At 44.7% G+C, this 26707-nt stretch overlaps 1 protein-coding gene across 6 annotated transcripts in view; it reads right to left on the reverse strand.

Moving 5' to 3' along the window:
• The window catches only part of THSD7A (thrombospondin type 1 domain containing 7A), a 586917-nt gene that overhangs the window by 19533 nt on the left and 540677 nt on the right, over positions 1 to 26707 (reverse strand). For all 6 annotated transcript variants that reach the window (XM_030550674.1, XM_030550676.1, XM_030550675.1 and 3 more), the window contains 3 exons: positions 24973 to 25118; positions 20655 to 20829; positions 17473 to 17646 (listed from right to left, as the gene is read on the reverse strand). In XM_030550674.1, the coding sequence (XP_030406534.1) occupies positions 17473 to 17646; positions 20655 to 20829; positions 24973 to 25118 (495 nt within the window). The remainder of the gene's footprint in view (positions 1 to 17472; positions 17647 to 20654; positions 20830 to 24972; positions 25119 to 26707) is intronic.

Genomic DNA, 26707 nt, shown 5'->3' on the forward strand with positions numbered 1-26707 from the left:
TCACCCCCCCCCCGTTTCTTGACCCAGCCTTTATATTGATATTGTATTGTTGTACTGTAACTCACATTTTACTTGTAATTATAACACCCCATTGGTTGCCTCCACTTTTCTGATATACTTTGTATTTACATTGATGCCACTGTGTTACATTGTGTATCTAGCTATTAACTCATATAGAAGCTACCATTTTATCTTGCATTTCTTTTGGGTACGCTTTGCATTTCCACACTGTATCTAGAGTTGCTTATTGACTGTACTGTATCCCATTGTGCTGAACCCCACTTGCTGTAGCCCACTATTAGAACTCCCTACACTGTTCAATAAGAAGAACCCCCCCCATCATTGTCTATTGTAAACACCCTATACACCCCATCCCATCCTATTTCATTATTAAATTCCCACCACTTCCTTTTTTTTCCCTTTAATAAAGAAATTAATTGGAACCCCAGCTGTGTGGTAATTGCTCCCCAAGATCCCATATACCTGCAGGCAGGGACAATGAGAAGAGCAATATCCTTCCCAACCCTATCAAGGGAGACCCCGCCCCCTACATTCCCTGAGGCTCCAGAGGGGTTAATTCAGTGGTTCTCAAACTTTTATAGTGGTGATCCCTTTCACATAGTAAACCTCTGAGTGCGACCCCCCCCCTTATAAATTGAAAACACTTTTTTATATATTTAACACTATTATAAATGCTGGAGGCAAAACAGGATTTGAGGTGGAGGCTGACAGCTCGCAACCCCCAGTAATAACCTTGTGACCCCCTGAGGGGTCCTGACCCCCAGTTTGAGACCGCCTGGGTTAATTTAATTTTAGCACCCTGTGTCCATTCACATGCATGTGCTAATTTGAGCATTTCAGTTTTCACAACATAGACTCATCCCAGATTCTGGAACAAGCTCAAATACTCAGTTCATGGAATATGTACATAAGCTATACTAAAGACAAACCCACAGTAACTGTCTCCAGTTTGTGAGGCACCCCATGGAGCCAGTCTCTAGGAAACAGATAAATGCATGGAGGTTAAGTCCATTAATGGCTATTAGCCAGGATGGGTAAGGAATGGTGTCCCTAGCCTCTGTTTGTCAGAGAGTGGAGATGGATGGCAGGAGAGAGATCACTTGATCATTGCCTGTTAAGTTCACTTCCTCTGGGGCACTTGGCATTGGCCACCGTCGGTAAACAAAATACTGGGCTGGATGGACCTTTGGTTTGACCCAGTATGGCTGTTCTTATGTTCTAAGCTCAATTAACCCAAAGTTATGGAGACAGATATGAATCAAGGAAGCCAGCAGAGTATCAGAAACCTGGAAAAATCTCTGACTGGATGGGCTCAGGCGTTTGGTCACAAGCTGAGGTGGTTCAAAGTTTTGGATCTTTTTAAGCAGAATTTTTTTATTGTTTCTTTAAACAATCAAACACAGCAAATAGCAAATATTTGGCCACACACTTCTGAAACCCCAAACCATATTCAGGTTTTGGCAGACTAATTTCAGCTTTTCAATTAAGAAAACCACAACAAACTTTGAAGGAAAGCAGACATTATCTGTGATTTTTTTCTGCTTTTTAAAAACCCCTAGTTTTCAATCCAGAAAAAGTTTTGATGGAAAATATTTGTCCAACCCTTTTAATGAGCGTTAGTGCCTTTTAACACTAGCTGATACTGAGAACCAGTGATACCTTGTTTTCTCAAAACTGGGTTTGTGCTGCGATGCAGGTGGTTTATTTTTCCCAAGGCCGCCTGTGGGGCACGGGGAGAGCAGGTGGGGCAATTTGCACTAAGCCCCATGGGGCCCCCATGAGAATATAGTATTTTATAGTATTGCAATTTTTTTATGGAAGGGGCCCCCTAAATCCTCTGGGTGGCCCTGGGAGGGAGCAAGAGGCCAAGGGGTCAAATGGCAGGTTCACAAGAACTGATACCACCAAGTTCAGGTCCCAGATAGGAGCAAGTTTTAATAGCGGTGGGAATGTTCTGATAATGCCTTTTAGAAACTTTATGCTCGGGATAGTGGAAAACCAAGCCGTTTTCCACTGGAGGATGAAAGAAATTAACAGCTGAAAAATGTACATGCAGTGAACTGATGGATAGGCCCAATTTCTTAAAGGAGAGAAGACAACACAGGATAAGAGGGACCCCAGACTCCCTGTGGGGGTAAGTGATGCTGCTGACACAAAATGGAGAATTGCTTTCATTTGGCAATCCATGTAGAGAGTTTCCTGATATTATTAAGGATGAACTGGACCTCTTGTGAGCACAATTTCTCTAAATTCATTGTCCATCCAGAAACCAGGCTACCAGATGGAGTGACACCAGGTTGGAATGAATGGTCCTTTCTCTGTTCTGAGACAGGAGACCCGGATGTGCTACTCCCCCACCCTCATTTCTGCAAATGCAGAGCTACCCAGCTCGGAGGCTGTGTCTGGGGCTCCATTGACTCTGCAGCTGAATGCAGCACTACCAATAGGGTAATCTGATGCGGGATGCACCAATTCCAGGTTGACTGCAGAGTGGAGCAAATTTTTCTCCCCTTTATTTAAGTAATAAACTAGTCACAATGTCCGACCTGATCCAGAAGTGCATAGACTGGATGAAGGACAATATCTTGCATGCTTCAGACACTTCCCAAACTTCAAGAAGACTGATATGTAGTGTAGACTCTTGTGGAGTCTAGAAACCCTGAGCTGTATTCTTCTTCAAATGTGCTCTCCATCCCATTAGGGAGGCATCCACAATGAGTGTTTCTGTGGGCAATGCAGGAATAAAGGCAACCCTACATAGACATTGTCCTTGGTTTCCCACCAGGTGAGTGACATCAGGACACTCAGAGGAAGTGTGACTTGTTTGTCCAGGAAGTTCCTGCTCAGAGCATAGACTATCCACAACCGTGCCTGGAAGCATCACATGCAAAACCTTGTGAAGGGGGTCACGTAGGTGCATGAGACCATATGGATTGGAAGTACCAGGCAGAACCAGACTGTTAGCTGGGGGCTGAGTCAAAGTTGGGTGATGAGATCCCTCATTGGAAAGAATCTGTCTTGAGGTAAGCTAACTTTGGGTGTTATGTTCAGATTTGCGCCAATACATTCTAAAACTTGTGCGAGGGTTAAACTGGACTTGTTTGGATTTACCTGAAGTCCCAATCAGTGAAAGAGATTGAGTAAAGAGGTAACTGTTGCCTGCACTTCCTGATACAACTGCTCTGTGAGGGGCCAATTGTCCAGGTAGGAAAAATTGGGCTGCCTCATTGACACAGGTATGCATGGACAGTACCTTTGTAAAAACCCTCAGGGCTGTCAAGAGACCAGAGGGAAGCACTCTGTATTGGAAGTGCTTTAGGTCCATTGCAACCCACAGGAGTATCCTGGGCACTGGTTGAAGGTCTATATGAAAATTGGAATCCTTCACAATGAGGATCAACTTCATTTAGGGAGGGGATTATTAGGCCCAATATAATTATCCTGAATCTTGAATGGTGAAGGAAGATATTTAGCTGTTTTAGGTTGGGTCTCCAGTCCCCCTTCTTTTGGAGAGATGAAGAAATATTTGGAGTAAAAGCCCTTCCCCTTGCGTTGTGGGGGTACAGGCTTCATTGCTCCTACCTGGGTTAGGGAGTCCACTTTCTGTCTGAGAATCCCCTGAGAACAGATGGGAAGGGAGGTTTGGAGAAGGAGCAACAAGGAATTTTATTGGATAGCTGGTTCAAGATGATGTCTGAGACTGATTAGTCTGGTGTGATATGCTGTCAACATTGGGAGGAAACAGGCCAGGTGGACACTGAAGTGGGGATGGTACAGGGAGAGATGGTGCTCAAGTGTCCCATCAAAGTGTCTTCTTGGTAGCTAGATAGGACTGAAGAGGATATGGCAGGGATGCTGTTTGTCTTCTATGCTGCATCTGCGGGTACCTCTTAAGAGTCTCGGGGCTCGTCTACACTGGCAAGTTTTGTCACCAAAAACTGCCTTTTGGCAACAAAACAGCCAGAGTATACACACTACAATGGGACTCACAGAACTACTCATGATGCTGCTCTCAGCAGCTGAGGAGGCTGTGGGAGAACTGAGAGAGAATCCCAAGATGCACAGCGATCAGCCCTTCCTTTCCACAACACTGCACTGTGGGATACATACCCATGGTGCATTGCTCACCCTGTTGATGATGGTGTGCCCAGTGAGGACATGAACTGTCAACAGAGGGAGCAAGCATGAACACCCTTTGGTGATTTTTGTTTTGTCAACTTTTGGGTGTCAACATAAGTTTTGTCAACAAAACTTGGTAGTGTAGACAAGCTCTCATAGGCTTTCAGATGATAAAAGGCTAAGGGGTCAGACAGTACCTATGAGGAAATGCCCTACACTATTTCCTACAGGTTGCCAAGGTGTATATCCTGATGAGCAGAATTTTGCAGCAGAATCCTTAAAGCAGTGATCTGTTTTCTCACTAAACAGGTTGCTGTCCTCAAAAGAGAGGTCTTCTATCTTCTTGGGGAATCCTGAAGACTGCTACCAGGAAGACTGCCTTACAACCACCAAGGTTGTCAGGGATCGGGTGCACTACATCGTGTGACACCTGGAGCCATGATCTGGCAACCAGTTTCCTTTCATACAGGATTGCCTGGAATTGGGGACTACATTTCTGTGGCAGTTTATCAGCTAATTCTGGCAGTTTACACTAATTAATAAAATCACATTTGAATATTAATGTCTGGTAATTGCTATGTGGAACAGTAGGTTGGCTGATGAAAAGTTCCTTCTGCTAAGGAGATCTAGTTTCTTTGCATATTTGCCTGAAGGGGTGGATCTAGGCTGAGGTAACCTGTTTCACTCCATAACTTTCTGGACTATTAGAGAGTGCCAGTTAGGGTGGGAAAACAAATATTCTGTCCTCCTGGAGTGAAGAAAATATTTTTTCAGTCCTCTTCAGGGTCAGGCACAGGTAGCTGGTGTGTGCCAAATTGTCTAAGGTACAACTACACAGCCACAGCAACAAGCCTCCCAGTCCAGATCGGCAGACTAGGGCTCACACTATCATACTAAAAATAATTATGTAAATACTGTGATTCAAGCTGGAACTCAGGTTCTGAAGCCCACCTGCCCCTCTAGGCTTCAGAGCTTGAGCTCCAGCCCTAGCTGCAACTTTAGCTCGGTCTACACAGGTTTTTTCTTAGCTTGGTAGTGCAAGCCTGGGTCTGTCCACCCAGGCTGCTGCATGACATGCAACACACCCTTAGTCAGCTCCAGTATGGTCTCATTAATAGGTAATGCCACCTTGGCGGCAGCTGTAGTCTGGAGAATATCCAGGAGTCTATAAGTAGGGATCTTGAATCTCTGAGTGGAATCTGAAGAATTTCTGCAATTGAACTCAAGAAGTTCTGATACTGCCGATAATCATCTAGTGGCAAGAGAGCAGCTGGTGTAGCTGACACATCTGGGGAGGAAGAAGAAAGCACTGCCAGTGGATCCAGCAGTACTGGCTGTTCTGGTTTAACAAAATGCTCTGGGGAGGACTGAGGTTCCTCTCTGGGAGGTGATCTTTGTTGAGAGCAATGCCCAGGATCCTTGTTGTGTGAGGCCCATAAGTATGAGGTGCCATTGGTTCCTAGCCAAATAGTGCGGGTTGTGAGGATGCGGAGGCCCTCTGGAAGCCCTGTCTGGGATGAGGTCTTGTTTCTGAACTGTCAGAGGAACCATTGTTACTGCTCCTGTTCATCTGAAGAGTGGGAGTCATGTCTTGTGAGAGTCTGAATTGAGGCAGGAACCAGCAACAGTGCGCCAGTGGTGTCAGAGCATCTACGGCATGTCTGGTGCTCATGATTGTCAATGATGTGCCAATGGCATACAGGTGTCCATTGACAGGATTGGATCCAAAAGGATTGGTGTAAATTGCCAGGTCCTGAAGAAGAACATATCAAGACCAACGTTCCCTCTAAGTTTTTCCATCCATGTGAGGAAAAAATTTTGTTATGTGCACTGACGTATGTGAGGATGGGCACCACCAGTAGGAACACAAAAACTAGAAATATATATTTTAAAAGTTATCATAGGGATAATTACTCCATCCAGGACAGGTTAGGCATTTTAGAACTCACTACCCAAAGAATTAAGTGTAAGAGAAATAAAGATTATGAAATGTATAGACCTGTCAAAACACTAAAATAACACTTTGAAAGAATAAAATTACAGAAAATATATGTGCATTGCAGGAAGTACCAAGAAAAAAAACCCAACAATAATAATACATGTATGTGTTGGGAGGTGAGTGTGAAAGAGAGAGAGGGTGTGTGTGTGACACAGAGACAGTGCATGTACTGGCTGCTGGGGAAAGCCATGTGCTGTCTTTTTAAGACACTCACTGAAAGCTCTTCTGCTCTGTTGTCTCCCTTCCCTGGCTCTAAGGAGATGGTGAGGGGGGGGAGGAGAGAGAGAGAGAGAGAGAGAGAGAGAGAGAGAGAGTTGGCTGCTGGGGAAATCACAGAAACAGTGCACTGTCTCTTTAAGAAAGGCACTCAGCCACTCACCATTCAGGCCTCAGCAGCTCTGAGTCCGCCTGAGCCAGGCTGTCCCCTCTGCCCTTCTCTGTGGAGATGGGATACAGAGGCGAGGGGAGGGGGACCCCCTGACATCAGCTCCCTGCTCTCCCACCCCCTGCCCCAGTCTGCCAGCCAGCAGGAGGGTCCCAGGAGCAGCTGCAGAATGGAGCAACATGGGAGGATGGGCACCTGAACATAAGCTGCCAGCTGTGCGCACTCTGCTAATCATCTGGGCAGCACTTGAATCTCTCCTGCATGGCTGCCCAAGCACACAGCTTACAGAGAACACAGATCAAGGCCTAGCAGGAGGAAATCTGGCAGGAGTCTCTGCTAGCTGCCTGGGAGTTTGGACATGACTGCCCTCTTATGGTATGGTACCCTCAGTGCTGAGGGTGAATGCTTCCTTCTGTCCCTGTGTGATGCAGATGTCAATCCTGCTCCTTTCACAGTTTCAGAATTGTGGTAGCTTTCAGTACTGTCAGGACTAGCCCATGCTCCCAGCGAGCTCTGGACACATCTGTCCTGGGGCCCAGAGCCTCCGCTGAAGGGAGAAAAACCGTCTTTTCTTAGAAGACTCATGAGGCAATTTGTTCTTCTTTTTCTGCCTCCATTTAATCAAGTTGTTGGCCTTGCTGGAGGAGTCCAAAGCTAGAGAGTGCCAGCTTTGGAGAGATGCCACTTGGAGGCTCAGGCTGGTGAGATGAGGAGCGGAGTGGTCCAGGATCAGATTGGGGCCTCAGAGAGAGCTCAGTTAAATGTCTCTGGAACCTGAACTCCTGAGACTGCCTAGTACAAGGGCGTAAGGAGCAGCAGCTATCACATTTCAGAGGAATGTTTGATTCCCCAAGGTCTTACAAACAGCTCTCATGAGTGTCACTAACTGGGAAGACCAGGGGACAGCACAAAGGATTTGAAGCCTGGAATGTTGGGCATACTAGGTTCCTCCCTGAAAGTGAAGGAACAAGGCAAGAAATCCCTCCAAACTATCTGTCTAGACCAGCTAAAGCAAACTATCTACAAAAAACTATTTAAGTCTGAGAGAGACCACTGGAAAGGCTACGGACAAACTGGGTTCTGTCCCAGACAGCAAACAGTAAACTGGTGAGGTGATTGGTCCATGCTGCTCCTTATACCTTCAGCTTAGACCAGCTTAGAGTAGGGTGCCGGCATGGACCAACAGACATTGCTTTTGAAGAATCTTCTGGTCTCATGGAGAGCATGCGTACCCACAGCATGTAGGCATAGGGACCAGTACTCTAACAAAATCTGATCTTTCAGTCTTCTGTCAGTTTCAAAAAGTAAAAAATAAACAAACAAAACATTTGGTACAAACCAAAACAAATCGTTTTGCTTTCAAGCTTTTTTAATTTTTATACAATTGAAGGAAATTTTGATATGAAAAATTGTTTTGGCTTGAAAAATCAAACATTTTATTCCAAAAGTGTTGAAATGTTTGGCAAATTCAGCAGAATTCATGAAATGCTTCAGCTGACTTGAATCTCCATTTTTTGTCAGAAAGCTTAGTTAAAAAAAATTTGCCCAGCTCTACTCAGCAGATCTGGGCTGAAACCCCACCTATGCCACAAATTTCCTATGTGACCTTGGACATGTCACTTAATCTTTCAATTCCTCTTTGTCTCTCCATTACTCATCTGTAATACTTCCTTTCTCTCTCCTTTCTCTGACCCGATATTTCGGTAACAGTTTATGGCGACCCCAGACAGGACTCTCCTAGCTCGGACATTGGATTCCGGATGGCTGAGGCGAACTAGAAGCGGCACCACCGAGGTATTTAGCCCCTCTTCCTTGCTTCACTGTGGCCCCTGGGGTTCATGCTCCGATAAGGTGAGCCCTAAAAGGATAAGGAAACGCTATCTATTTGGTTCTGGTTCTGTTCTGTTTAATTAACCGGTTACTGTTTTTCTGCTCTGTACATTTGGACGTTAGGTCTGTGGGCGGAACTGAACCTCTCGTTCGTAATTCCTCAGGATGGAAGCTATAGCGTGCGATGAAGCGCTGAGGTCAAATTGAGATCCTTCTGCCCTGTCCCCTGTAGCAGTCAGTGTAACAGAGGTAGAAAATTCTGGATTAGACCATAATTCCCTCTGCTCTCTGTGTAATTCTCTGTTTGAGTGTCAGGAGACAGATGGGTGGGTCTCTGGGTAAACCCTCTAAAGATAACATATAATCCAAAGGGCTAAGTAAATGGCCCCTACCCGGTGTTCAAAAAGGGATGTCAAGGAAGCGCTTTTTACAACTTTGCACCCAGGATTGGCCAGCCCTGGGAACTGCATGGCCCAAGTTTGGCTCCTTTGATATTCCGACTCATTAAACCTCTTTGCGCCTGATATTGGAGAATCAGGCGCCAGGTCAAATGAACTATTGGTTTTTGTGGGACGATGAGGCTCATCGTCACTTGAAGAAGGTACAAATCCAAGCCCCTCTATTCCCGAAAGTCTCTGCCCCTCGCGAAGCCGATTGTTGGGAGGAGACCCCCCCCATGTATTGTCCTAGACCGCAGCCACCCCCGGCAGTAATACCACCGGCTGTGGTGGACCTGGTTCCCTCCTCTACAGGGCCTGAGACAGCGGCCCTGACACCGAAAACTGAGAAAGCCACAATTCAAGTTGATGAATCAACTAGTGGAGCGACGGGTAGTGGGTACACTTCTTCTCTGTCCACCATCATTAGTCCGTCCCATACGAGAAAGGGAGCATTCTATGGGGAAGAAATAATTAATATCCAGGCACCCCTCTGGACCATCCCAGTTCCCACAAAGGATGGGAATATGGTAGACCGTTATGTCCATGTCCCTTTTACTACTGCAGATCTTATGAACTGGCAAACCACTACGCCTCGCCTTAGAGACGAACCGGACGTCGTTCATAGGCGATTCCGTGCCATTTTCAGTCTCATAATCCTGATTGGCAAGACGTGGGCCAACATTTAGACTATTACGTACGGAGGAGAAAGAACGGGTCCTAAGGGAGGCCCAGGAGGCTGCGGAAGCTGCCGGTGACGGGCGTGATATTATAGCTCTCACTAACCCTACTCAATAGAACCCGAATAATTCAACCCACCAGGAAAATCTTAAGAAATTCCTAAACTATATTTTGACAGGTATAAAACAAGCAGGAGAAAGAACTTTAGATTGGTCTAAGGTCCATAATATTATACAAGGGAAAGAAGAACACGCCTCCGACTTTTATGAGATACTTTGTTAAGCATTTTGTACTTATACTAACATAGACCCCAAGGCTACGGACACACAGTCCACTGTCAGGCTTGTTTATATCTCTCAGTCAGCCCCGGGCATTAAGAAGCAGTTGCAGCAGCTCGAGGGCGCTGAGGGAAAATCCCTGGAGGAACTGGTAAGCGTGGCCACCCGTGTGTATCACACAAGAGGTAAAGTACAAGAGACCAAACAGGTGAGGATGCTAGCAGCCCTTGTAAACACTGGGAGTGAGAAACAAGGGGGGAGGTGGGGACCCTCCAGGTGGCAACCGAAAGAGGATCACAGGGAGGCCCCAAGCCGTGCTAATGAGATATGTCATTAGTGTAAGCAGCTTGGTCACTGGAAAAGAGAGTGCCCAAACCGACGTACCGGACGACAGCCCCGACCTGAACACCAGATGGCTGTGGAAAGAACAAACGCTGTCAATAATGAGGAATGACGGTGACCTGGGGGTCCACTTGTTACCTATTCAAATGACTCTACCACTTATGTTTGTTCCTCCACAGACCCCCAGGTCCGTTTAACTTTGGAAGGAACCGCTTATTCTTGTCTTTTGGACTCAGGGGCTGCCTCTCTACTGTTACTGCCAAGCCAAAGAAAGGAAACCTCACAGATAAAAGCATTCCGGTAATGGGTATAGGCGGTAAGCCATTTGACTGTCCTGTACTGCAGGAGGCTGCTGTAGAAATCTCTGGTGTTTCAGCCTCCCACGCCTTTCTGCTAGCTCCTGATTCCCCAGTTAACCTTCTGGGCAGAGACCTGCTGTTTAAATTACGTGCTCAGATTTTCTTTTCAGATGATAAAATCATTCTTTGGTTGCCTCAGAATCAGCTCCCCCAGCTACGTGCCACATTAACCCAGGCTACTGAGGACCCAATTCTGCCTGCGGGCCCGATGAACCTGCCTGAACAATTCAGATGAGAGGTACACGCCTCCCAGTGGGTCACTTCAAAAGCAGACTTGGGCACTCTCCGGACAGTGTCGGTATGAATAACCCTGAAGCCAGACATTGACATTCCTCAAATTCGTCAGTATCCCATCCCCCGAGAAGATCTGTTGGGCTTCCAGAATCTTATCAACACATTCCTAGGGTTGGGAGTGTTGGTTTGCACTGAGTCCCCCTTCAACATCCCCATCCTGCCTGTTAGAAAACCTGACCTGGATCCAGAGGGAAAACCGGTATACCGATTTGTCCAGGACTTGTGTGCAGTGAATAAAGTCGTCCAGGCTAGACACAATGTGGTGCCTAATCCCCACACTATTCTTACTGCCATTCCAGCAGGTACTGCTTGCTATTCAGTAATAGACTTGTGTAATGCCTTTTTCAGTATTCTCCTAGATCGAGACAGCTGGGATATCTTTGCCTTTACATGGACGGACCCAGAGACTGGGAGGGAGAACAACTGACCTGGACTCGGCTACCCCAGGGATATGTTGAGACCCCAACTATTTTCTCCTCCATCCTGGCACATGATTTGGCTGACATCAACTTACCGGGTGGGTCTATGTATCTTTTGTATGTGGATAACGTCCTGGTTTGTTCCCCGGATCAGGTAACATGTGAAACGGATACTATTTGCCTGCTAAACTGCTTGGCAGAGAAGGGACATAAAGTATCTCCTTCTAAGCTTCAGTTTGCTAAAGATAGGGTCACCTATCTTGGTCATGTGCTCACTCCGGGGCATCGGGCATTATCCAGCCTCTGTATCCAGTCAATCCTCAATATTCCCCGACCAGACACAAAACGTGAAATGCGGGGATTTCTAGGCCTTGCAGGATTCTGCCATTCCTGGATTCCAGGCTTTGGGGAGATGGCAAAACCCCTCTTTGAACTGATCCCTCATGATGCCGAGGAACCCCTACATTGGGATCTGGGGCTATAAAAGCCTTCCAGGGAATTAAAACAGCTTTGGCCTCAGCCCCAGCCCTTGGACTCCCTGATTATCGAAAGCCTTTTGTTCTTTATGTACATGAGCGGCTAGGGGTGGCCTCCGATGTCCTCACACAGACCTTTGGGCCTAAGGAACGACCTGTGGCTTATTATTCCCAAAAATTGGATGCTGTAGCACAAGGCTTTCCTGGCTGCCTCTGAGCAGTGGTCACTGCTGGTCTACTGGTACCCCAAACAGAAAAGATTACCTTGGGCCATCCGATGACCCTACAGACCCCACATGCAGCCCAACAGCTGTTGGTTCAAAAAGGCACTCAGCATTTAACCAGTCAGAGACTAACACACTTGGAAATTTCTTTATTATCTAGGACCAAATTGAAAATTGAACATTGCCATACCTTGAACCCTGCGACCCTGTTGCCTTTCTCGGACAACGAGCATGAGCCCTCACATGATTGCCTTCAGGTAGTACAACATCAAGAAAAACCTCGCTTAGATCTTTCAGATGTGCCCATTCCGAATGCTGAACTGGAGCTGTACGCAGATGGCTCTGCACGGCTCGTGGAGGGCCAGCGAGTATCTGGATTCCCAGCTACTACTCAGTTTGAGGTATTGCAGTCTGCTCCACTGAGACCCTCCACCTCAGCCCAGGCGGCAGAATTGATAGCCCTCACCTGAGCATCTGAGTTGGCAGCAGGTCAGTCGGTAAACATATTCACTGACTCGAAATATGCCTTTGGTGTTTGCCATGACACAGGCCAACTGTGGGCAGAATGCGGGTTTATCACCTCCAGTGGCACTAAGGTAGCACATGGGCCCTTGATCCTGAAATTATTGGAAGCTATTCATTTGCCATCTAAGATTGCTATCGTCCATGTCCGGGCCCATCAGAAAGGAGATGATCCTACCATCTGTGGCAACAGACTGGCCAGTTCAGCTTCAAGAGTGGCTTCTCTACAGCCTTATGTTGCCCACCAGATGGCACTCATGTCCTCTCTTCCACCAACTCCAGTCCTGGTCCCTTTTACCCCTGAGCCATTAGAAGTTAAGCACTGGGAGAGTATGGGGGCCACTAAAACGCCAAGGGGGGAGTGACAACTACCAGATGGAAGAAGGGCGTTGCCCCGAGCTGCTTTGCGGCCTGACCTACTTAAACTACACCAGGAAACACACGGTGGAGCAGAAGCTATGGCAGCTACCGTAAATAGACTTTGGTATGCTCCTGGAGTATTTCAGGAAGCTAAACGGGTCCTTGCTACCTGTGACATCTGTGCAAAATTCAGTCCACGGGGAGAACCTAAAGGTCCCCCCGGAGCCAGGTTATGGGCATACACGCCCTTTGAACAACTCCAAATTGACTATTTTGAGATGCCTAAGTGCCAAGGCTACAAATACCTTCTTGTAATCGTGTGCCAACTGACTGGTTGGATCGAAGCATTCCCGATTAGCAACCTTGGAAGTGGGGAAAACCCTATTGAACCATATCATTCCTAGGTTTGGCCCTCCTAGGTCTATTGACTCAGACTGTCATAAACAGATAGTTAAGGGTTAATAGAACAGGAGTACTTCATGTCTCTTTTGCCTGTAAAGGGTTAACAAGATCAGTGAGCCTGGCTGTCACCTGACCAGAGGACCAATCAGGGGGCAGGATACTTTCAAATCTTGAGGGAGGGAAGTCTTTGTGTGTGCTGTTAGACTTTGGTTGTTGTTCTCTCTGGGTTTTGAGAGTGACCAGACGTGCAACCAGGTTTCTCTCCAATCTCCCAATATAGGTTCTTATAGATTCAAAATAGTAAGTACTAGGTGATAAGGCGACTTAGGCTTATGTTTGTTTTCTTTATTTGCAAATGTGTATTTGGCTGGGAGGAGTTCAAATGTGTATTTGGCTGGAAGGAGTTCAAATGTGTATTTTGCTGAAAGGATTTTAATTTGTACTTGTATACTTAGGCTGGGAGGGTATTCCCAGTGTCTATAGCTGAAAGACCCTGTAACATATTCCATCTTATATTTACAAAGATAATTTTTACTGTTTTTTCTTTTTTAATTAAAAGCTTTTCTTGTTTAAGAACCTGATTGTTTTTTAATTCTGGTGAGACCCCAGGGGACTGGGTCTGGATCCACCAGGGAATTGGTGGGGAGAAAGGAGGGAAGAGGGAGAGAAAGGTTAATTTCTCTCTGTGTTAAGATTACTTTCTCTCTCAGGGAGAGTCTGGGAGAGGGAGAGTGAAGGAGGGGGAAAGGTGAATTTTCCTCTCTGTTTTAAGATTCAAGGAGTTTGAATCACAGTGATCTTCCAGGGTAACCCAGGGAGGGGAAGCCTGGGAGAGGCAACGGTGAGGGAAAGGGTTTACTTTCCTTGTGTTAAGATCCAGAGGGTCTGGGTCTTGGGGGTCCCTGGGCAAGGTTTTGGGGGGACCAGAGTGTACCAGGCACTGGAATTCCTGGTTGGTGGCAGCGCTACAAGTACTAAGCTGGTAATTGGGCTTAGAGGAATTCATGCTGGTACCCCATCTTTTGGATGCTAAGGTTCAGAGTGGGGGGTTATACCATGACACAGACCAAGGAACTCATTTCACTGCCCAGGTTATTCAGGCCCTTGCAAAGGCCCTGGGTATTACCTGGCTTTTACACACCCCTTGGAGACCTCCATCTTTGGAACAAGTGGAAAGAATGAATCAGACTTTGAAACGTAAACTCTCTAAACTGTGCACTCAGACTGGGCTAAAATGGCTTCAGGCCCTGCCTCTGGCCCTTCTGGCAGTTTGAACTGCCCCCAGAGGCTGGCTCCATCTCTCACCCTTTGAATTTTTATTTGGCAGGCCATACACCGGATTTGCTGATCCAGGACCTGTGACTGATTTAGCCACTTGGGGTGATGAGGAACTAACCCGATATGTTGTTTACCTCTAAACTACCCTCAACTCTCTCTCTCTTTCTGGGTGGTGGTACAATGGTTATTTGCTTTTAGTTTGCCCTTTGTACATTCCAACCCCCACCCAGCGGTTGTATCTTTACAGCGACTGGCCACACCGGGACACCTGTCTGATTGCTGGCTGTGCCACCAAACTCGTTCTGAAGAAGGAATAGGGTTGTGGGCTGTTCCTGCAAATCTCTCCGAAGTACTCTCCTTGCAGGTAGTACGAAAAACTGAATGGGCGTGGGTAGGGGAATACCAGTCTGATAAATACGGGAAGGTGTCTGAAGTTTGGCATTATTACTGGGAGGCTAAGGGGGTCCCTCTTTTTGATATTCTTGGAATTGGATATAACCTGCCCCTTTGTTTGGAAAACACTAAAGGAATTGGGAAAGAGGTAGGCTACCTTCCCCTTGAGGCCTGTGATCAAACCCTTTGATTTGATGTCGGAACCGGAACCTTTTCCCCTTTAAATACTTTTGAGAATGCCCATATGCCCCACATGGGGTTTTTACTGTAAGATCAACAGGCATTCTTTATCAAGGGAAATGGTTCCCCTCATTCCTCCCACTGGGCCCCATGAATAGCACATATACGTTTTATATGGATTTTTACGCTGGTGTTGTGTTGCCTCACCCATCCCTTGAAAAGGTGTCTGGATGCCCATAACCCATGGGATCGCTTGCAAGTTTTACAGCTAATTTGTTTGCTGTTATGTATTGGGGGGGTATCCTAAATGCCACCCATGCCCTGGGACACTTAAATATCTCCCATTGGAGGTGCCAGGACTGTATAATAGGTACCCCCAAGCAGTGGGATGTGTTAGTGACCCGATGCCACTGAGTCGGGGTTAATACCCTTACCCTCTATTTGGAGACCCCTGGCTTGTATTTTATTTGTGACCATAGCGCCTACAAGGGTCTCCCTCCCGGCTGGCAGGGTCGGTGTGGTGTGGCCCGGGTGTTGCCTGATGTCCAAATTAACAACACATTAGATTCTAGTCAGATCCTCAACCTGGGAAGCTATTCTCACAAGCTTTTTGCCCCCTCCATAAGGACTAGAACCAAGCATGCCAAGAATCCCTTAGTTGTCAGGCAGACAGGATTCCATTCCTTTGTTCGTGTGCTCATTCCTGGGATGGGGGAAGCTGAACTAGAAAAAGCAATTTTAAACATTTCTGCAGAGCTTGAAAAAACAGCTAATGCATCAATAGACGCTTTTCAAAAGTTGCAACGAGAGATTGATGAAGTAGCAGAAATGGCTATGCAAAATAGACGTATGCTAGATGCCATGAATGCTGAATTAGTTGGGGCTTGTGCTTGCATTGGGGAAAAATGCTGTTTTTATGTTAATCACTCTGGCTTAATTGAAAAGGATTTACAAGCTATTAAGAATGCTGCTGTTGTTTTCCATGCTGTGTCTCTTGATCACACTTTTAGTTTTGAGGACCTCTTCCCAGACCTTGGGTCATGGTTTACTGGCCTCTTCCGTACAACTGTTAAATGGATTATTTTTTTCCTGTTCTTCCTATGTATTTTTTGGGTAGTAATGCACTGTGCAAAATGTCTGTGTAATGCTGTAACCAAAGGCTCTGCTGTTCGTAAGAAAACCCAGTATCTGTCTCTTCAGCTTGATCGCAAATTACGTAACGGGCCTGACAATTTGGGTTTGTCAGGCCCGAAGGGGGGGACTGTGAAAGTTACTAGTAACCCTCCTAACAACTATCGGTTTGCCATTAGGGAGAAGCAGAAGCCTCATGTACACAGTAACCTGAACTTTTGAACTATCTTTTCTCTTCTGCCTCAAAGCAGAGAAAACTTGCTTCAAACCAGTTTTTACTAACCAGATAACAGAGTGCGGGATTTGACACCTACCAATTAAGTGTTAACACGCAAGGGTCTTTGTCTGAAAGTGTATAAAAAGTTTGTGAAATTTGTGTGAGGCAGAGTCTTTTGTACTAAGGTACAGGGCTCTCCTTTCTTCTGCAGAATAAAGCATCTTTTCCTTATCCCTGTCAGGCTGTTATTGGCTCTCAGCTAGGCAGACCCGATATTTCGGTAACAGTACAACACAAAACAAATCCTTTTGCTTTCAAGCTTTTTTAATTTTTATAAAATTGAAGGAAATTTTGATATGAAAAATTGTTTTGGCTTGAAAAAAATCAAACATTTTATTCCAAAAGTGTTGAAATGTTTGGCAAATTCAGCAGAATTCATGAAATGCTTCAGCTGACTTGAATCTCCATTTTTTGTCAGAAGCTTAGTTAAAAAAATTTGCCCAGCTCTACTCAGCAGATCTGGGCTGAAACCCCACCTATGCCACAAATTTCCTGTGTGACCTTGGACATGTAACTTAATCTTTCAATTCTTCTTTGTGTCTCCATTACTCATCTGTAATGCTTCCTTTTGCTCTCCTCTCTCTGTTTTGTCTATTTAGATTGACAGCTCTGTGGGCAGGGAATGACTCCTGCTATGAATGGGAAAAGCACCAAGCACAGTTGGGACCCACTGGTGTTATTGTCAGATAATTAATAAAATAAATAATAGTACAAAGAATGAGAGAATATAGTGAATTTTGGTTTTGTCACTTCTGTTAAACACTGAGGCAGAAATATACTGGTTAATAAGTTTTGCTATAATGAAAGTCAATTATTGAGGAAAAAGAATTAAAGACATTTTGAAAAAAATTATCATGAAATTTAAGAATTGACTCTAGAATTAAAACGTAATAGGAGATTGGCATATATTTGTGAAGTTTTTTGGGTGGTATTACAAAGCAGCTGTCTATGCAATTATTAATATTTGCAACGTTTTTCAACCTCACAACCAAAATTTGGCCAAGAAAAAATCTTATTCATCTTACATTAAAATAGTGATCACCTATTTTCTGTTTTGGTACTCACCATTACATGATCTTGTTTCCAAAGCTTGTTCTGGACAGAGGTGTTGGTTCTCTAATTCCTGAATGATCACTGCCCGGGATCGGACTTGTATCCCTCCAAAGCCAAGATCTTCTCCATTAACACAGGTCAGCTGACAAAGGCTCCATTCTGACCACTCTTTCAAGTAACAATCACCTGTCCAACAACAATGATGTAACAAAGCTGAAGAGGTAATAGAAGGGGAGTTCTGAATACTATCTGTAAAGACCATAGAAAGTTCTGATCCAAATAATACCCTTTAACTCTGCCTCATTAATAAGTAAAGAACATTTCTCCTTTCAGACCAATACTTACCTTCATCTTCTGAAAATACAGGTGACAGAACATTCAATTTATTTTAACTTCTGTACAAAAGAAATGATTCTTCAAGGAAATTGAAGTGTTACAAAACCCTATTTATGCCAAAACATCCAAGCAACTGTAGTATTTCCATAGTATTACTAAGTTGCTCTCATTTTCAGTCTCTGACAAAAACTGCATTCAATATTTGGCTTTCACAAGTGGAAAGGCACTCTATGCTGTGCTCCAACCTAATTTTCTATATTATCTTCATGATAAACTTTACTTTCTATAACCTTAGAAGAAGCCAATGTATATATAGCCAGTTGGAAAGTAAAGGTTAATTCTTGCTCATTCTGCTCCACTTGTAGTAAACAGGCCATTATTTAAACGTATTAGAGAAGTAGACTGGAAAAAAGCTCTTACTGTGGGGAACATTTCTTGTCAGAAATGAGATTGGCAGAGGTGATTTAAAATATCTTCTCTAGGTTCTGTGATGGTAGGAACCTACACTGTATTATCTTATGGTTCAAGACTAAGGAATAAAATCACACTAACAAACATTAATTCTCACAACAGCCTTGCGAATATTTTAAGGAAGTCTGAAGCATGGTGTAAAGACGATTTTGCTAATATTGCTGTGTAAAAGATGTCTAGAAAATTAAAACACAAACAGACTCATAAATTAGCCTCTTTAGCTTTAATTATTTCAGCAAAAAAAAATTAAAAAATCATGTTACCTTACATTATGCTGACAACAAATATAATAAGCACCATGTTGACCGGATGCCTAATTAATGAAGGAATTTTATTTGCTGATATTAAGAAATCGTGTAAAGAAATGAATTATTGAAGAACTGATGTATGTATAATAGGAGAGCAGGAAGTGATTGTTGGAAAACTTAGTTAGAGTGTATCATTAGCACATCCCCACAGGGTAGTTATTGTCCTTGGCTAAATGTGAGGTTGCTCAAACAAAGATCATTGTTCAGCAAAATGCAAAGGCTGAGCAATGAACAGCTGTTTCTTAAATGTAACTAACAAAATCAACCAATTACAAAATGGAGAATCTTATACCACTTTAGTCTTCTGATTTTCTATTAGAAAGCAGAACTGTGTGTTGACAGTTCACAATTTGTTAATTAAAATATTTATTAAATTTGGGGAAACCATAGCTGTGTCTACACTGTATTGACATTAACAAGACTTGTAGTAAGACTAGTGATGTCCTTAGTCAAAATCTCTCCCTTTCACATTACTGAGTGGAGTGCTCTGTATCACTGGTTCTCAAGCTTTCCAGACTACTGTGCCCCTTTCAGGAGTTTGATTTGCCTTGCTTACTACAAGTTTCACCTCACTAAAACACTCAGGCTTTGGCTTCAGCCCTACACAGTAGGGCTTGGGCCCCAGCTTTCTGCCTTGGGCCTCAGAGACTCTAATGCCGGTCCTGGTGACCCCATTAAAATGAACTTGCCCACAGTTTGAGAACTGCAGATACAGTATATAAATCAGTATAAATGAGTCATTGTCTGTATGAAATTTTAGTTTGCACTGACTTTGCTAGTGCTTTTTATGTAGCCTGTTGTAAAACTAGGCAAATAGTTGATGTACCCCAGGGCTACATATACCCCTGGTTGAGAACCATTGCTCTATATCAGCTCTCTGCTTGCTCTCATTCAAGTGAATGGGACTTTTGCTCATGGTTTCAAACTCATAGTTTGTGAAGTGGTGCAGGACTCTTTGGGATAGAAAGTGCTATGTCAATGAAATAGCTAACTGCACTTTTAGATGAGTGCAAAATGTAGACACACCACACATCTATAACTCAAATAGCTCAACAAATTTCTAGAAAATTGCACCTTTGGACTGTTGCTAAGACATTAAATTTCAGTCCAAAAGGAATGGTTTGAAAGAGTTGTGAAGGAAGGAAAATACAGGCTTGGTATGGAATGGCTAGTTGTGATGAGACTTGCTTTGGCAGAGAAAACAGGAAATCCATATCTGAAATTTCTTGGGAACGGAAGGAGCTAATCAATACTTCCAATAATACAGCACTAATTACTTTATTAACAGCAGCTACCCTTCCCCCACCTTTGGAACTTACAAACAGGTTTTTAATTTTCAGCAAAACCTTTGCAGTTCATCTTTAACAGCTGTTATGGTCTCCTTGTCTTAATCCTTCTTAGTATGAGGCTCACAGACCTGACAAACCACAACAGTGCCTTTAGATACAGTCTGTTGGGTCAATGTGAGTGTCATGCATTTGTTGCTAGTGGAGGGCTAAGAATGATATTTTCTAAGGAAAATATTCCTTGGCCCCCAGTGTGACCTTATTTAAACCAGCACTAAACCTCCTTGATCTATTTCCTCAATTCCATTAAAAACAAACAAAAGTATTAGATTGTGATTCAGTTTAATAATAAAAGCTGTTCACATGCTTAAAAAGAACATTTAAACACCAAACCCTCTATTTTTTTGGACAGTCTATTATTTAAATATCCATGAAATGGATTCTTCTCATATTCAAATTAACACTTTGTTTCTTGTGTGGTAAAGTAACATTTATGATTTTTATGCCAATTGTTCAAAAGTAAAATTCCTAATGGGGTAGTCTATGCCAAACATTATTTTTAAAACATTTGTAAATGCATATATTCCTTTCCCTAGTAACCATTTTATTAGTATCACAAAGTATGGTCACTTTTGTGAAACTACTGGTGAAAAGTAATTCTTTCCGTTCAATAGGTGAATGTGGTAAAGACTTCACAGCCCGTTGCTAATCATCTTTTTTTCTTTGTTCTGTAGGCCATCTCAGGTTGACCAATCTTGAAATGCAACAACATATATCTGAAAAAGTTTGTTACCTGGACAAGGAAGGGTGCAGGTTTCCTCAAGTATCATCTTCTTATTGCCATCAACAACAGGCTCAATTTCCCCACAGAATTCCTCATCTACTATTTTGCCAGCATCTTCAGTGGATCCATCATAGACCACACATGAAATGTTCCTGACTCTTGTCCCCTCTCCACATTGAGCATCCTGGAAAGGGAGAGGATGCACAAATGTTGGAGAGAAAAAAAAGGGTTCAATGGCTAAGTTAAAGCTGATCTTACCTTCTGATTATTGTTACTTTCTTTTATGCTGAAGGCTTGAAAAATAAAACCAATTTAGGTCCTGTAGCATTCAGTGCTTCAGACCAGGAAAGAAACTTAGTCACTTCTATATGGAAGCACAGTGGATGTCATTAAAAGAATAATCAATATTTGCCCAATTATTTCAATTGAAATAATAATAACAATTAATAATAAATAATAATTATTATTATTTAAAGCAGCAGTCCCCTACAAGGAATAACCTCCAGCAGAATGACTTATTCACACACAACAAAATGAAATTAACCAGCCAGTAAATCAAAACAAGATAAAAATACTTTATCTCCTTGGGACAAAATGCACCTGTATTCACTCCCTACACAATACTGTAGTATGCTTTGTACAAGGTACGCCTTGTGTGGTATCATCTGAAAATTCATAACTTGCTGAGCAGTAATATAATGGCATAATGCATGAAGCATTTTTATGTATAAAGTTATACATTTCCCCTGTATGATGTTAAAATACATATTCAGACTCACATAGCACCAAAGTGGTCAAACAGCCCTGTCTTGAACAAAGGAGTGTATGCTTGTATTAATTTGCATTTAAGCAGTAAACAGAGTCATCAAGCAGAAAGGGGGATGGGAAAATATACAGCTCACACGGGCGAAAAAGCCCAACAGGGAACATCCTTCCTCCAGCAGACTGCCTGTCTCCTGGTTCTCAGCTGGAAATGGTTTTCAAAGAGGGACTAAAGAACAATAAAAAGAAGAGGCAAACACCCCAGGACCCTCCCCACCTCATTCTCTGCACCTGAGACAACAAAGGAAACAGCTGTCACACTCCGAGGGACGGATCCTGACCTGAGCAGTTTGATCAGTAATGCTGCTAGAAGCATGTGGCGAGAAACTTTGCTTGAATCTAATACAATTTAAGTTAGGCACTAGAAAGCATTTTATCTTTATTCTTCTTGTAGCTATTTCTGACTTCTATGTCTCATTACTTGTACTCACTTAAAATCTCACCCTTTCTAATTAATAAACTTGTTTTATTATTTTATATAATCCAATGTGTTTAATTTAACTGTCTGGGTAACTCTATTTGAGATAACAGACTAGTGTATATTATTTCCTTAAAGGAATAATGGACTCTGTATATTTGGACTGTGCAGGAGAGGGCTGGGCAGCACAAGACACCCATTTCTGGGGAAAAAAAAAAAAACTGCGACTGAGAGCATGTTGGTGTCATCCTGCAGTATAAAAGCCAAGTGTAAATGTTAAAAGCCAAGTGTAATCCAAGTGTGGCTGGTAGGTTGCACTTACACATAGGGTACGTCTACACTACGGGATTATTCCGATTTTACATAAACCAGTTTTATAAAACAGATTGTATAAAGTCGAGTGCACGCGGCCACACTAAGCACATTAATTCGGCAGCGTGCGTCCATGGTCTGAGGCTAGCGTCAATTTCCAGAGCGTTGCACTGTGGGTAGCTATTCCGTAGCTATCCCATAGTTCCGGCAGTCTCCCCCGCCCCTTAGAATTCTGGGTTGAGAGCCCAGTGGCTGATGGGGCAAAAAACATTGTCACGGGTGGTTCTGGGTAAATGTCATCAGTCATTCCTTCCTCCGGGAAAGCAACTGCAGACAATCATTTCACACTCTTTTCCCCTGGATTGCCCTGGCAGACGCCATAGCACGGCAACCATGGAGCCCGTTCAGCATTTTTTTTTTTTTTTTTTTTTACAGTCACCGTATGTGTACTGGATGCCGCTGACAGAGGCGATACTCCAGCGCTACATAGCAGCATTCATTTGCTTTTGCATGATAGCAGAAACGGTTATCAGTCGTTCTGTACCGTCTGCTGCCGGTGTAAATCGGCAAAGAGATGATGGTTATCTGTCGTCCTGTACTGTCTGCTGCTATCATGGGTGCCCCTGGCTGAGGTCGGCCGGGGGCACAAAGGCAAAAACGGGAATAACTCCCCGAGTCAATCCCTCCTTTATGGTTTCTAAAAATAGAGTCAGTCCTGCCTAGAATATGGGGCAAGAGTGCTAGAGAACCAGTGTATCAGAGAGCACAGCTGCTCCGTGCCAGATCCTGCAGAAATGATGAGCTGCATGCCATTCACGGGGGGTGCCCCTGCAACAACCCCACCCGTTGCTTCCCTCCTCCCGCAACCTTCCTGGGCTACAGTGGCAGTGTCTCCCCCATTTGTGTCATGAAGTTATAAAGAATGCAGGAATAAGAAACAGTGACTTGTTAGTGAGACAAAATGAGGGGGAGGCAGCCTCCAGCTGCTATGATAGTCCAGGCAGGACATTAAGCGGTGCAGGGGAGAGGAACCCAGCATGCCGCTGCTATGACAGTCCAGGCAGGACAGAACCTTTTCTTTACACAGGAAAGGGAGGGGGCTGATGGAGCTCAGCCCCCAGTTGCTATGATGAGGATGGTTACCAGCCGTTCTGTACCATCTACTGGGAATGACCGAGAATCATTCCTATTTTCACCCAAGTGCCCCCGGCCAGCCTCACCTGAAGCCAGCCAGGAGCACTCACGAGTTGACAATAAGGACTGTTACCAGTCCTACTGCACCGTCTGCCACCAGGCAGGGGAGAGGAGTGGATACTGCTCTTCACTGCTGCAGCATCGCGTCTACCAGCAGCATTCAGTAGACATAGGGTGACATTGAAAGAAGTCAAGAAACGATTTCTTTCCCTTTTCTTTCACATGTGTGGGGGAGTAAATTGACGAACTATTCCCTGAACCACGCCAGACAATGTGTTTGAACCTACAGGCATTGGGAGCTCAGCCAAGAACGCAAATACTTTTTGGAGACTGCTGTGGACTGTGGGATAGCTGGAGTCCTCAGTACCCCCTTCCTCCCTCCACGAGCATCCATTTGAGTCTCTGGCTTCCCGTTACGCTTGTCACGCAGCACTGTTTAGCCTGTAGATTTTTTTTCAAACGCTTTGGCATTTCGTCTTCTGTAACGGAGTTCTGATAGAATAGATTTGTTTCCTCATACAGCGATCAGATCCAGTATCTCCCGTACGGTCCATGCTGGAGCTCTTTTTGGATTTGGGACTGCATTGCCACCCATGCTGATTAGAGCTCCACGCTGAGCAAACAGGAAATGAAAATCAAAATTTCGTGGGGCTTTTCCTGGCCACTGCATCGGAGTTCAGATTGCTGTCCAGAGTGGTCAGAGTGGGATACCGCCCGGAGCCCAATACCGTCAATTTGCGGCCACACTAACCCTAATCCGATATGGTAATACCGATTTTAGCGCTACTCCTCTTGTCGGGGAGGAGTACAGAAACCGATTTAAAGAGCCCTTTATATCGATATAAAGGGCCTCGTAGTGTGGACGGGTACAGCGTTAAATTGGTTTAAAGCTGCTAAAATCGGTTTAAACGCGTAGTGTAGACCAAGCCATAGACACACTGGGTGTGGCCTGCATGCTGAAAGGCTGTTTGTGAGTGGCCCAGGTGGGAGCTACTTCAGCAAAACATTGTAAGACACCCAAGGTTGAAAAGCAGGGGTAACAGAGGTCCCCACTTCTGCTCTGGATTGTACCCCAGCATGACAAACTCACCCACAAACCCCCCCATCAGTGCCCTTCCCAACTCCCAGCAAGAAGACAACAATCATTCAAACTATTTCAGGGGAACAAGTGCCAGAGCCATAGTGCCTTCACAGACAATGCCCTGCTGGTTCCCTTCTTTTTAGGACCAGGGAGCTAAAATCTGAGCATTTATACTGACTAAAATTGTGGCAGTATCATAAGTGAAAACCCTTTATGGACAGAGCACTCTCTCAGATAGGCTGCTGTCAAACCATTTAAGTTACCATCGAGTTATATCTCAGATATCAGAATTTTACTCTATACTTAGGTAGGAATAACTAGTAAAAACTGTGGTACTGGTTGGCATATATGGTGTCCAATGGCAACCACTTTATGATGTTCCTGAACTGAAAGATTTGAATAAAATGACTAAAACATTTTGTACGTTATATATGTGCATATCACAAATATCCCTGGATGCATTCAACAGAATAATTGCAGATCTCCTTTGCAGCTTTTACCTCAACTTTGCATTCAGCCCAATGGCCATACTGCCATCGATAACAAGGTTTTACCGGGCAGGGTTTGAATTGCTCTATCTGAGATGGACAAGGTCTCCCATCACCCTGGAAAGGCTGATTTACTGTCCTTCTTCGTATCATCTTTCCTTTAAAAGAGAGGGAGACAGAGAAAGAGAGAAAGCAACTTTGAGATGGTCATATATATTGCCTCATCAAGATGGTTCTGTTTCAGTCTGTGATAAGCTTTATGTTAGCAATATTCTTATCTAATACAGTGGACTGCACAGCAGACCTGTTGTGACCTGTTTGATATGTGGATTGTAAATTCTCTGAGATATGTACTTTCTTTTTTTCTTATTTGCGTGGCGTGTACTATGCCTAGCACAATGAGACCCTTGATGAGAGAATCAAGTTGCTACTATAATATAAATAAATAATGCTTTTCTAGTTGAGACGCCTGGGGAAAATACAGGTGCCCTTTCCTGATCTGGTATTTTGTTCTTGGCATCCCTGTTGAGAGATGAAAAGACGGTTACTCACCTTTGTAACTGTTGTTCTTCGAGATGTGTTGCTCATATCCATTCCAGTTAGGTGTACGCGCCGCGCGTGCACATTCGTCGGAAAACTTTTACCCTAGCCACTCAGTGGGCCGGCAGGTCGCCCCCTAGAGTGGCGCCACCATGGCGCTCCATATATACTCCTGCCGGCCCACCCGCTCCTCAGTTCCTTCTTGCCGGCTACTCCGACAGTGGGGAAGGAGGGCGGGTGCGGAATGGATATGAGCAACACATCTCGAAGAACAACAGTTACAAAGGTGAGTAACCGTCTTTTCTTCTTCGAGTGATTGCTCATATCCATTCCAGTTAGGTGAATCCCAAGCCTTACAAAGGCGGTGGGGTCGGAGTGAAATATGGCAGAATAAAACTGCCGAGCCAGAGGCTACAGCCTCCCTTGACTGCTGAACCAGGGCATACTGCGAAGCAAAGGTAAGGACCGAGGACCAATGGAGCTTCGCGACAGGTCTCGTGGGGAGAAACACGAGCCAGCAAGGCGGCAGATGAAGCCTGAGCCCTGGTAGAATGCACGGTGATGTGGCTTGGTGAAATATGAGCCAAATCAGAACAAGTGGGGATGTCCGCCATCACCCCAGATGAGATCCTCTGAGAGGAAAACAAGCAAGCCCTCCCTTTGGCCCGCTACCGGGGCAGAGCTGGGGCACCTTAGGAAATGATTCTGTCAGCACAAGATAATGCGAGCACTCCACAGACGTCCAAGGAGTGCAAAGGTTATGCCCATTGCGTTGAGCTGTGGGTAACATGAAAAGCCAAAACACCTTAGGGAGGAAAGCCGGGTGCGGTCACAACTGCACCTTGTCTTTGTGGAACCTTCGTAAGAGCTCTGATCTCAGAGACCCGTCTGGCCAAGACTAGGTTGAGGCCCCAGGGCGGGGCTGGGCGGCGCACCTGAGGGTGCAAGCGCTCCAAGCCCTTGAGGGACCTCGAACCCATAGAGCGTGGGACACTGAACGTCCATCTAAGCCTGCTGGAAGGTAGGGACGGCTGCTGAGAGTATCCTCAGTGATGATACCGCCAGATCCTGCCGCTGAAGGCCAGAGGCAGGCCAGATAGAGGGGATCGAGACCTCAGCAGGAGCAAGATCGAGCGTACTGCAGCTGTAAAGGAAACGCTTCCACCTGGCTCGGTACGTTGACCAGGTGGAAGGCTGCCTGTCACCC

This window comes from Gopherus evgoodei, chromosome 2 (assembly GCF_007399415.2).
Source record: "Gopherus evgoodei ecotype Sinaloan lineage chromosome 2, rGopEvg1_v1.p, whole genome shotgun sequence".
NCBI lineage: Eukaryota > Metazoa > Chordata > Testudines > Testudinidae > Gopherus > Gopherus evgoodei.